Source organism: Danio rerio, chromosome 3, assembly GCF_049306965.1.
Source record: "Danio rerio strain Tuebingen ecotype United States chromosome 3, GRCz12tu, whole genome shotgun sequence".
Classification (NCBI taxonomy): Eukaryota; Metazoa; Chordata; class Actinopteri; order Cypriniformes; family Danionidae; genus Danio; species Danio rerio.
In genome coordinates, this window is record NC_133178.1 from 18,545,427 (window position 1) to 18,558,645 (window position 13,219).

General features: G+C 35.0%; 1 protein-coding gene across 1 annotated transcript in view; it reads left to right on the plus strand.

Annotated features, from left to right (window-relative positions):
• mrc2 (mannose receptor, C-type 2) overlaps positions 1–13,219 on the plus strand; it is an 82,584-nt gene that overhangs the window by 32,614 nt on the left and 36,751 nt on the right. The window contains exons 3-8 of the mRNA XM_001343974.9: positions 4,204–4,377; positions 6,568–6,732; positions 6,901–7,014; positions 9,473–9,616; positions 11,640–11,831; positions 12,555–12,709. Coding sequence (XP_001344010.4) covers positions 4,204–4,377; positions 6,568–6,732; positions 6,901–7,014; positions 9,473–9,616; positions 11,640–11,831; positions 12,555–12,709 — 944 coding nt within the window. The remainder of the gene's footprint in view (positions 1–4,203; positions 4,378–6,567; positions 6,733–6,900; positions 7,015–9,472; positions 9,617–11,639; positions 11,832–12,554; positions 12,710–13,219) is intronic.

The following is a 13,219-nucleotide window of genomic DNA, read 5'->3' on the forward strand; positions in this document are numbered from 1 at the left end:
CTGTACAGTCAGACAGAATGCCCAGGAGTTTCTATAGTAACAGCTGCATTCCAGCAGCGGAGCAACCGAGAGGAAGAAAGTGTGAGAATGCAAAGAGAGAGGGAGGGAACCAGAGTTCAGGAAGAGAACGGAAGTTTTACAACCACATGAACTGACTATTAAGTATAACATTTTTAAATCCTGTCCGTCTGTCTGGCTATCTATCTATCACAATTACTTGTTTCAAGGTAAACCACTGTAATTTTTTGTCATTGAATTATCATAATTTCGAAAACTCCCTCTAAATCCTGTAAAATTGCAATTAGCTGTTAAGTAAATGGATGTTTATATAAACAGTTAATAAATATATATAGTTATATATACAGTTAGCATACGCTGTATTCCTTTCATTTAAAATGTGTGATGCACACTATTGAGAATACTGAGCTGAAGGATGACTTTAAATAGCAAATTCTATCTCTCTATCTATCTATCCATCTATCTGTCTATCTATCTATCTATCTATCTATCTATCTATCTATCTATCTATCTATCTATCTATCTATCTATCTATCTATCTATCTATCTATCTATCTATCTATCTATCTATCTATCTATCTATCTACCTGTCCGTCCGTCCGTCCGTCCGTCCGTCCGTCCGTCCGTCCGTCCGTCCGTCCGTCCGTCCGTCCGTCCGTCCGTCCGTCCGTCCGTCCGTCCGTCCGTCCGTCCGTAAATATGTTTCAGTGGTTCAGCACTTTCTCCTTGGGATGGTCCGTCCCAAGGAGAAAGTGCTGAACCACTGAAACATATTTAATACTTTATAAAACAGGCATTTTTTTTGTTTTTTGTTTTTTTTTTTGGTGATGGCTGCTTAAAGACGCCTCTCATATGGAGAATGAAGTCACATGCACTGCTCAGATGTGGGTTTTCCACAGACGTCAATAGAGTGTAAATATCTTGATGGTGCTGTGGGTCTCGTCTATCAAATCTGATCTTTAATTTGTATTTTCTGTTGGATTTAAGGTGATTGGCTGAACCATTCCACAGCTTCATTTTTCTTCTCTGAAAGCATTTGAGAGTATGCTTGGCTTTGTTTGGATCACTGTCTTGCTAAAGTGTCCACTCTGGTTTCATCTTCATCATCCAGATAATATAGATGTTGGACTGAAGCAGATAATATTCAGTTACAATGAAGAGGGGCAGAGGGTTGCTAAAGAAATACTGAAAGATTTCAGCTGCTGTCTGGGCTTTCACTGTCTTTCTACACCTCCCTTCCTTCATGTGTTCAATACATTTCTCTGTGTTGTTTACTTTTATTACACATCACTTCATTTTTCACATTTCATTTCAAGTCAATGGCACCTTTAGAAATATGTTTTCTGATAAAAATGGCTAATGTTCAATACTTATTTTCCCCTCTGTATCTGTCTGTCAGTCTGTCTTTATATTTTTATGTCTTTCTGTCTATCTTATGTCTATCCGCATATCTCTGTCTGTCTGTCTGTCTGTCTGTCTGTCTGTCTGTCTGTCTGTCTGTCTGTCCGTTCGTTCATTCGTCCGTCCATCTGTTTGTGTGTCTGTTTATCTATATGTCTTTTTGTCAATGTGTCTATATATCTGTCTGTCTGTCCATCTGTTTATCTATGTGTCAGTCTGTCTGTTTGTCTGTCTGTCATTCTAAATCTGTCTGTATTCTCTTTGTCTTTGTCTTGGTTGCTGTGTCATTGAAAACTTGTGTTTGTCTTCATGGACTATAACCATGCTTTTGCTCGAGTAGCATTACAGTGCACAATTGTAGTGGTTTTAGAACCTATTTTAACCCAGTTATGTCCCGCCACATGGTCTGACCAAGTAAGAAGAGCTTTTCACCCATGACTTTAGGCTACATTTTTAAACAGCAGCAAGTTGCTTCTGGGATAACTATTTATGATCAAATAATTGATGATAAAAGCTTTAGATGGCAAATGCTGTGTTCTTAATGATAAAAAACATTACCTCTCCTTTTCTACACTTACACATATTCATCAGCCGTACGCTTACCTCACATTCAGGAGATATTTACTGTTATCTATCTCACTCTTTCTGAGTGCCTTCTGGTTCATATGTGTCTCTGGTTCTCCATTAAAGCTAATATAGTTTTGCTGTACATTTCAGTTTAGCTTTAGTTCATTTCATTAATGCTTTTGTTAGTTTCTTATCTTGTGAACAAATTTCTTTTTAGTTTCAGCTTTAGTTTTAGTAATTCTAATTTAGCAGATTTAACATGACCAGTGTTGACCAAAGCAAAGACGGCAACACTTTAAAGAAATAATCCATTAGTTAATGTTTTTACTAACATGAACAAACAAAAGTAATACATTTTTTTCAGTATTTAATTATCTTTCTTAATGTTATTCATTCATTCATTTTCTTTTTGGCTTAGTCCCTTTATCAATCTTGTGTCGCCACAGCGGAATGAACGGTCAACTTATCCAGCACATGTTTTACATGCCCTTCCAGCTGCAACCCATCTCTGGGAAACTTTTTTTTTAGCTTTAGTTAATGTTATTTAAGTTAAATAACAATAATTTGTGTTAGTTCATGTTACCTCATGGTGCATTAACTGATATTAACAAGCACAACATTGGATTTTAATAATGCATTATTAAATATTAAACTATGATTAATAAATGCTGTACAATTATTCAATTTTAGCTAATGTTAAAAATTAAAAATAACCAAAAAACCATTACTCTGAAGTGTTACCGTAAAGTTTAGTGTTCTCTCAACATTTCAGATTCTGGAGTGCATTCAAGTTCTAAAGAAAATCATAAAAAATAAATAATCTTAAATAAAACAATTACATTTATATATGGTATTTAAGTATATAATTTCTCTCACCTTGGAAATGGAGGCTTGGAGGTTTATCTGATAATTGTAAGAAATAAATCTAAAAGACAATTGACTGTGTAAAGTCACGTAAAACAAAACAAAAATAAGATGCATATGATAAGTTCAGCAGCTAATTAGCCAGAATCAGCTGAGGTGAAGTGACGATGATCAGCCAGACCTAGCTGTCACTCAAGTGGCCACGGCCTTAATCATGCAGACCTTATATAACTTAATATAAATGAAGCAGATGACTTATAAAAAATTCACCCGCCTTGCAGTTGTCATGAAGAGTAATATTCACTCTATGAACCAAAATCATTCTTTGCATCAGGCTATAAACACCTTTTTTTCCTGTTGTAAAGTTAACAATGGGGTCAACAGAAATGTGCTCTATTATGGAGCCAGGACTAGCGGAATTTGCTGTTTCAGTTACTTCCGTATTTGCTTTACGAGGGAGAGGGGGAGGTTGCTACTTGAATGAGATGCATATTCAGAGTTCCACATGAGTTTATTAATTAGCAAATTATATAAATATAATGAACGTAAACGATAGGTGAGCAGGTTGCTTTCACTATATGGCATTAAATGTCATGTAAAAATTGCGTTTAAACTCACATTGTTAACATTTAACACTGAATAAAGCACATGAGGTGTACCTGAGGTGATTATTGTCAGTTTTCTGTTGTTCACCTGTGAGAAATAGATGCCGTTTCTAATGAATCAATTTGAGTTGTTGGTTAGGAAAAAAACTATAATATTCCAAATATTCCTTCTATCCGGTGCCATTGCTGTTATTTAGAAGATGGTTTAAATCACTTGCTCCTGTCCTCAATCTGGCAACCGGTACTTGAGTTTGTTTTGATCCAGGAGTGCAATACCTAGTTCAAACACTGAATCCCAAACAATACAAATGTAACAAAAAAGAAAAATAAAGCTTCTTCATATTAAAGATCATACTGTATATTTAATTAAACACGCCTAGTGTACGTATTTTTTATTTTTTTAAAGATAGTACACATTTTTTGTTTAATCAAATTATATATTTAATATAAGTTTGTATATAAGCATGTGCTTGATTAATGTGTTCGGCTGTAGGTAGGTCAGATTTTCCACAACAACATTAGTCCTTATACTGTATAAATTTGTAAAATAATTATTTATTTTTGCTAATTATTATTTATTTTCAATAAGTTTTTCAGTGACTTGTTTTTTACATTTAGTTTATCATTTATTGGGATTTTTTTCTATTATCACATTTCAGTTTAACAAAACAGTGATTGTAATAGTAGTAATAGTAATAGTCGTAGTTTCAGTTTTCCTTTACTAAAACAAGCTTGCTCTTCATCACAGAAATCTACACCATCCGAGGAAACTCTCACGCCAGCCCATGTTATTTCCCCTTCCTATACAACGGTCAGTGGTTCCACAGCTGCACCAGTGTGGGCAGAGAAGATGGTTTTCACTGGTGTGCCACGACCCACGATTATGGAAAGGACCAGCGCTGGGGCTTCTGCCCAATAAAGAGTGAGTCAATCCTGTTTACGTCATTCACAGACCTGATCTGTCAAATTCAGGACATTCCTGTACTGTTTGAGTCTGGCAGCTGGAATGCCAGACTACTGTACGGCATAGTGTGCATATTTGAAAAGTCAAAAAAAAAAAAGTGTCTCTTAGGAGAATTTTACAGTATTTATTACTGATTAAATTGAAAGATCTTATATGCAGTGGTGTAAAGTTACTAATTACAAATGCTCAAATTACTGTAATTGAGTAGGTTTTTTTCTCTGGGATTTACAAAGAAGTTTTATAAATGTGTACTTTTACTTTCCCTTGAGTATATTTTTAGTTCAGTATTGGCAATTTTACTCCACTTTTTTCCTTCAACCTACAGTCACTATTTTATATTTTCGTGTTTTATTGGGATTACAAAAATCATTAATTCATTCATTCATTCATTTATTCATTCATTCATTTTCTTGTCGGCTTAGTCCCTTTATCAATCTGGGGTCGCCACAGCGGAATGAACCGCCAACCTACCCAGCAAGTTTTTTACGCAGCGGATGCCCTTCCAGCCGCAACACATCTCTGGGAAACATCCACACACTCATTCATACACACACTCATACACTACAGACAATTTAGCTTACCCAGTTCACCTGTTCCGCATGTCTTTGGACTGTGGGGGAAACCGGAGCACCCGGAGGAAACCCACGCGATCGCAGGGAGAACATGCAAACTCCACACAGAAATGCCAACTGAGCCGAGGCTTGAACCAGCGACCCAGCGACCTGCCTCACCCATTAGAAAAATCAGTCCTGTGATTTCTGTCCAATAAAAAAATTATAGAAGGTAAAACACTTCATGATGAACTGCATCAAGACATGTACAATTTATAATTGCTGCAAACTGTTTGGAAGCATTAAAAGTGTCCAAGAAAATCTTTGCACACATTGACTCAGAGACTGTTTAGATGCATGTCACTGATGAGAAGGTAATGGATGTTTACTGTATGATGACTGAAGTGGCCATAAAAGCCCAGCAGACACAAGACATCAACATGACGTCAGATTGACGTTGTACCCTAACGTCACAAGGATGTTGCTATTTGTTTGGAAATAAAAAAAATCGAGTTGACATCAGAACTCAACGCCAGGCCGACTCCATTGTCCAATGTCCAACCTAAAATCAACCAAATATCAACGTCTAATGATGTTACAGCTTGACGTTGTGTGGACGTTACCACTATGACGTCTATCAGGATTTTGGTTGCCATACCTGATGAATAAATGTCAGTATTTGACGTCAATATGACGTTGGTTTAAAAAGTTGGCTCGACGTTGGATTTTGGTCACGTTCTAACACAACTTAAAATCAACCAAATATCAACGTCATTATTGGACATCAAAATATTGTTGTACTTTTCACCACTGCTTATTTGACCTTTCATCAGTATTGATGTCATCTGTAGGTTTTTAGTATGATGCTTGTTTTTTTTTTAAGAAACTGTTATATTTGTAAATTATGTATTGATTTTTTTTTTACCAATGTTACCATGAATATATATAATATACGATTCTGACAGGATGATAACCTTGGATAAAATATCATGGTTTCATGGTATCACAGTGCTGTGATTACTGCTTTAAAATATGTTTTTTTTAAATCTCAGTATAAAAACATTCTTTTCCAATTAGACACGATGTATTTGATCTTACGAAATATTTTAAAACAACAAACATGTCGAGCTACATAAATAAAACAAATCATTGACTTCTGCTACCGTCATTAGAACAGATTTCTTTTCAAACCGAAAAGTGATCTTGCGATATCTTTCTTTTCTTTAAATATAATGTAAGCCATTGTTCAGATCCATAGCATGCTTGGATGTAGGTGCATAAGTAAATAGTTTTTCAAATGTTTGTTGGGCTGACCTGTACCCTTTTAGTATAGATGGTCATTTGCTGCTGGAGAAACAGTTGCCCTAAAAATAGATTAAATAATGTTTGACAATATTTGTATAAAAAAAAAAAAAAAAACATGTATACCACAGAAACGGTGCCTTTTTAGCAGTTTTAAAACAGTGACTTCCAAACAGTGGTAAACCTTAAAACCATAGGTTATTGCCCCATGCCTAGCTGATATGGCATTAAAACATAAATTAATAAATGAATGCTTTTCCTGCTCACTAAAATGCATCTCTCTCTTTCCCTAAAGGTGCTGACTGTGAGACGTTTTGGGACATAAACTCTTTGATGGATAACTGTTACCAGTTTAACTTTCAGGCTACACTGTCTTGGAGTGAAGCGCGGACCAGCTGCCAACAGCAGGGAGCAGATCTGCTCAGCATCACCAAAGTAGAGGAACAAATCTATGTCAATGGTGAGAGACAGAGGGAAATAAACATGATTACGCTCATTACCATAATGGTTTGGTTTGGGATGGGATCAGAAAAGTGTTCTGGTAAAAGCCATTAAATTGCTGCTCTCCTTTTGTTTAAAGCTCTGAGGAATTTGTTTATAATGTGGGTGTGTGCGTGCTTGTGTGTAGGTTTGCTCATCGGATACAGTGCCACCCTGTGGATGGGTTTGAATGATCTGGATCTGAATGGTGGCTGGCAGTGGGCTGACTCCGCCCCTCTTAAATACCTAAACTGGGAAGCAGGTGGGGCCATGCTATTTAAAGACACACCTACATTTAACCACACCCACACAGAGACCGAAACCAAGTGGTACTCACTGCAGAGTAACATGGGCAGCGCTGAGCTCCAGCTGCTCCTTGCTGCACTTCTTCTACAAGTAATGTCACTCGGGGTTGGAGTTAGGGTTGGGGTAGGTGTACACATTAAAACAGATTATAGGAGGAGTAGCTGGAGCTCAAGCTCCCCCTCATTAGAGGTGAGCTCCACCCACGTGGCACTGCAGCAAGCATCTTCTCACTGAAACAGCACATTAAAGGGATAGTTTAATAAAAATAAAAAAAATACAATTTGGTAACACTTTATTTTGATGATCCATTTGAGTATTAGTAGACTGTCTGCTTAATATCTCTTGATACTGCTCCTTAAACAGACATTTAACTGACTATAAAAAACTTTGCAAGTACATATTAACTTACACTAACCCTAACCCCAACCTAACAGTCTATAATCTAATGAGACTTAGTTGGCATGTAGATGCAATGTAATTTAAATTCAACTTATGAACCATCAAAATAAAGTGTGACCTAAAATTCTGTCATCATTGAACACCCTTCATTTGTTTTAAACCTTTATACAGTTTTTTTTAACACGAAAGAATGCTGGAAACCTGTAACCATTAACTACTATAGTATTGGTTTGTCCTACCGTGTTAGACAATGGATAACATTTTTCAGCTTTCTTCAAAATATCTTTCGATATAAAGTAAATAATTGATATTTTGAGCTAAAATTTTCATTTTGGTGTTAACTATACCTTTAGAAATTAGTTGTTTGGAAATGTTTGCAATTTTATAAACTTTAATGGACTTTAATTTAACTACCATAGCTATACATTTAATTGTATAGCTATGGTAGTTTCAAGTCACTTGTAGAGCTTCATAATTCCTTTTTTTTCCTAAGTTATTTATTTATTTTATTTTTGTTTATTGGTGGTGGGCTGTTATCGGCGTTAACGTGCTGCGTTAACACGAGACTTTTATCGGAAGATAAAAAAAAAATTGCCGTTTATCTATTCTCAAAGTTGGGTTGGGAGCTGGGTCTATTCTACGCAAGCTATGATGACTTTCACCTTGATATTTAAGCGCAGATGTATATCTGACCGGTGAGCCGTCTGACAAAAAAATGCCCTACTGAATCAAATCAGCAGGATGCCCTTCTGGATCTTTTACTTACTTCAAAAACACTACAGACTACGTTTACATGGACATCTGTAATCTAGTTATTTGCCTTAATAGACAATAATATAAGTAAGGTGTTTAAGTGAAGTGTTTTAATGTAAGAGTTTTCTGTAATTTTGGGTGACTTTAACTGCAGTTCAGCAGGTTACAGTCACTCATGAACATTTCATTTATTCACCCGTGACAAACTGGGGTATTAAACACAAATAAGGAGTGATGACTGGTGAGAGTGTTATGGAATTTATTAAAGGATGCCAAATGGAAAGAAAAAAACTTTCGCAAGAACAGTTTCTCAAGCAGTTTGTGATGCATTTTGGAAACAGGAGATGAGCCCCTGGTCTAAAGCGCCACCAAGCTTGAGAAACCCGTTCTCAAAGAATTACTTTTAGTCATTATTTGGGTAGCACACATATTCTAAATGCCTTCAGCAGGATTTAAATGAGCCATGTTAATCTAAATTAATCTACATTACTTCCAAGATTACAGTGAGATTAATCGAGATTAAAAAAAACTATGCCCACCTAAACTATTTATTTATTAATTAATTAATTTATTTATTTATACTGCCATTAAAAAATTTCACTATTTTTCTTTTCAAAATAATTTATGCTCAAATGGAATTGATAAGAGACATTCATAAAACATTTATAAAATTATAAATGCTTTCTCTTTTTTTCCAAATGAAGTGTTATAATATGTATTAATGTTTTCACCAAAATATTAAGCAGCTCAGCTAATTTCAATGTTGATATTAAATTAAATGTTTATTAGGGACCAAACATACAACAATACTAGAAGGTTTTTAAGAGTCGTTTTATTACAATTATATTTAGCAATTATTATTATTTTATTATTTAATGTAATGTAAGATGTGCACTAGTAATATGTCATTTTTGTTCCGGCAAGGCAACATGTCGGCTCAGTGGTTAGCAATATGTATAATATGTGTCAAATCTTTCCATCAGTCTTTTTTTTTTTTTGGTCCTTACCAGTGACCAAGTGACAAACCAGTTGACTGTATCCAGTTGTACTGTGTATAGGAGACTGTATATTTTTTGTATATTTTATAATACTGAACAACTTCTAACAATATTTTCTCTTTTCTTTTCTTTTCTTTTCTTTTCACAATTATCTGCTTGCTTGGCAGTTTTTAGCAGTTTGCATTTTACTCATTATATAAGAGCTCATTTGCATCAATGTTAGCAAGGATGTATTTTTATCTTGGGGTTGTGCTTGTGTTATAGAAATGCCAAGTTATGACGAGGAAGAAAACTGTGGTGTGATCAGCACTGATGCTCAGGGCCGCTGGCACAACAGAGACTGTTCAGTGGCTCTGCCTTACATTTGCAAGAAACGACCTAACGCCACACTCGACCCCTTCACCACAGGTATGTATGTGCGTGCGTGCAAGCGTGTGTGCGTGCACATTTATGGCTTGTGGAGCACATACAATATAAACATACAGAGTAGAGTTACCACTGCATACAATCCTTAAAATCCTTAAATATGGCTTACATTATTTTAGAGGTAAACCTTGTATGGCCCTGCCATTCAGTTTTAGTATATTCAGCCAACATGGAATGTTTGTTTTAAGTGCAAAATAATCTTAAATTTAAATTCTGCTGAGCCACCTTAATTGAACACTCCAGTTTATTGGAAATAGGCTCATTTTAAAATTTCCCTAGGGTGGTTTTCAGCCGATCTCTGGGTCTGGTGGGAGCACTTTTAGCTTAGCTAAGCATAAATCATTGAATCAGATTAGACCATTAGCATCTAAAAATCTCAAAAGTGTGTTAATAATAGTGCACAATGCTGTTTCTTGTTACTTAGCTGATGACTTTCAAGAGATTCTGAAGCTGTGTAGTATTACTGCTCTTGTTGCATCCATGTTTCTGCAGCAAAGTTCTTTGACTATTACACCAGAAAAATAACATTTTTAAAATTTCTATAAAATTACAAATGCTTTCTTTGTTTTCTAAATGAAAAGATTATAGTTCCTAGCAGGGCTTGACATTAACACCCACCAACCCCCCATATGTGGGTAGATTTCAGCAATGACAGGTTAAATAGCTGCTAACCACTTGCCACTTTGGCTAGTGGAAATTTTTTTAAGACAATTTGTCAATATGCTGATGGTAATATATGTGGTCATTACCCTGGTATCCTGGCCTAATTTGCCCACTGGCCTCTGTCTATCATGACCTCCTAATCATCCCCATATAATAATTGGTTTAATTGTGGAGCGCATGATTTTTTTTTTTTGAGACTCAAGCAAACAGTGTCCGGGGCGCCGCAACAGATTTTGAGTTGAGTATGAACCACTTTAAAGAGATTTTAGTCTGAAACAGTATGACTGTACAGACATCTTTATGATCTTTAATCATAGAGATAACCTGATGATCAATAATTATTGGCTAGAAATTGCAACAGCTGTGGGAAAGGAGGAAATCTTTTGTGTTGAAGGTTTGGAAAAATCTAAGTGATGAATTTGTTAAAGCCAATAGAGTCCATGGCAAAAGTGGAGACCCAGGTACACAATTACAGATATATGTTTTTCCACCATTCATAGGCTTAACACTGATGTATAGTTACAGTTTTGGATTTAAAACAATATAATAGTTACAAAACTATAATTAAGGAACATTATTTCTTTTATAAATGAAAAGAAATATTTGAAGCTATCGCTTTACAGTATACTGATGCCCTGTTTTTCTGGACTTTATTGGTGATAATGGTCAGGAATGTAAGACCATTATTGCCTTTTTAGCATACAGTAAGCATAGGACAGAAACTAGCCAGATGTGTGGATTGTGGAGCGGGCTAAATCTAAAAAACATCTGTAATTTTTAGTAAATGTACTTTTATTTGCTTTTATTCTTGCCATAATAAAAAATATATATTTGTAGTAACTTGTGTTTTGTTTGTGTTTATTTTTAGAGTAAACTGTCTGAGATATGAACGAAAGCAAGTGATGCATCAAAGTTTGATTTAAAAAAGAAATCTTGAATGGTTATAAAAATCTTTATAATCATTAAATCATAAAAATAATTTATAAAAATAATAAAAACAATTATTTTAAACATATTGAATGATATTAATGAAGATGCAGCGCCAGGCAAAGTATAAATCCAGCTTAATAATTTGCAGAAATTGTTACTAAAAACAAGACAAAACATGAAGAAAAACTTTTTTGCACTGTAAAAGTCCAATCCTTGTTTTTCCTTCATACAGTGAAATGATACAGCCTTATTTAACTAGAAAAACAACAACCTCAAAAAGAAATTGAAAAAAGAGATCATCAAAGTTTTTCTGATTACAAAATTGCCTGAATTTTCAGACATAAAAATCAAGATCGTTCGTCACTACTTTTGAATTGAATATCTCCTGAGTGTGTCTCTGTTTGTGAAACAGACTCGTGGGCAGATGATGGCCATTACCAGTGTGACGTGGGCTGGCAGAACTTCCAGACGGGCTGCTATTGGCTGAACTCAGACAAACTGGACTGGAGATCAGCTGACAGAACATGTCAGAAGATGGAGGCTAATCTTGTTAGCATACACACCCTGCCAGAGCTCGAGTACATCACGAAACATATGAAGAAAGGTATACACAATTCACATTCACATTGACCAATATACAGATAACACAGACATTTAATTATCCATTTTGAGTCTTTAAGTGAAAGCAAGAAATTTAATATATAATCTCTTTTTTCAGTATTAAGGTGTTTATATTATAAAGGTCTGGTATTTTCTTTTTTTTTTACCAAATTGATTTATATATATTTTTTATGCTTTTATGTTTAATCAACAGCGTAATAACTAAATAATAATTTATTTACATATTAACTAATTTCTAATAACTGATTTCTTTTATCTTTGCCATGATGCCATTATTAAATGTATATGCTGAATCACTGTGTGTTGATTTGCATATTTTCGTAATTTTTCAAGACACTAGTATTCAGCTTAAAGTGAGCACAATTTAAAAGCTTAACTAGATAAATTAAGTTAATTAGACAAGTTAGTAAGTAGAGAAGTCATTGTACAACAATAGTTTGTTCAGTAGACAATCATTGCTTAAGGGGGCTAATAATATTGACCTTGACCTTGAAAAGCTGCTTTTATTGTAGCCAAAATAAAACAAACAAGACTTTCTCCAGAAGAAAAAATATTATCAGACACACTGAAATTTCCTCTGTTAAACATCATTTCGGAAATATTTAAAAAAAGAAAAAAAAATTACAGGAGGGCTCATAATTTTAACAACTGTAATTGGTTTAATTGTGCACAATGTTCAGCCTCTCTTTGTCTCTGTGTGTCTTAGATATAGAAGAGTTGTGGATTGGTCTTCATGATACAGCAATGCAGATGAACTTTGAATGGACGGATCGCACTCCAGTCATCTTCACTTACTGGCACCCGTTTGAACCCAACAATTTTCGAGAGGTTAATGAGGACTGTGTCACCATCTGGGGCCCTGTGAGTATTTTTAAATGTGACCCTTAACCACTAATATTCTTATAGTCATATACAAAATTAGTTGTATTTGTGGCACAATATAGCCAAAAATGCACGGTATGAGTCAAGAATATTTAGAATATTTAGTGAAGATCTATTCATGTTATTTTTTACCAGTAATATTCATTGCTAACCATTTCATTTGTACAACTTTAGAGGTGATTTTCTCAATATTTCGCACTTGCATATTCAAATAGCAGTATAGTATATACTATATAATATTATAACAGTATATTACTTAGAATATTGTAATATTATAATACTATACAACTATAATAGTAGCCACAACCATATCACCCTGCAGCCGAAGACTGATTTCTTGAAGCTAAGCAGGGCTGAGGCTGGTAAGTAGCTGGATGGGAGACCACATGGGAAAACTAGGTTGCTGTTGGAAGTGGTGTTAGATAGGCCAGTAGGGGGCGCTCAACTTGCGGTCGGTGTGAGTCCTAACGCCCCAGTAAAGTGAAGGGG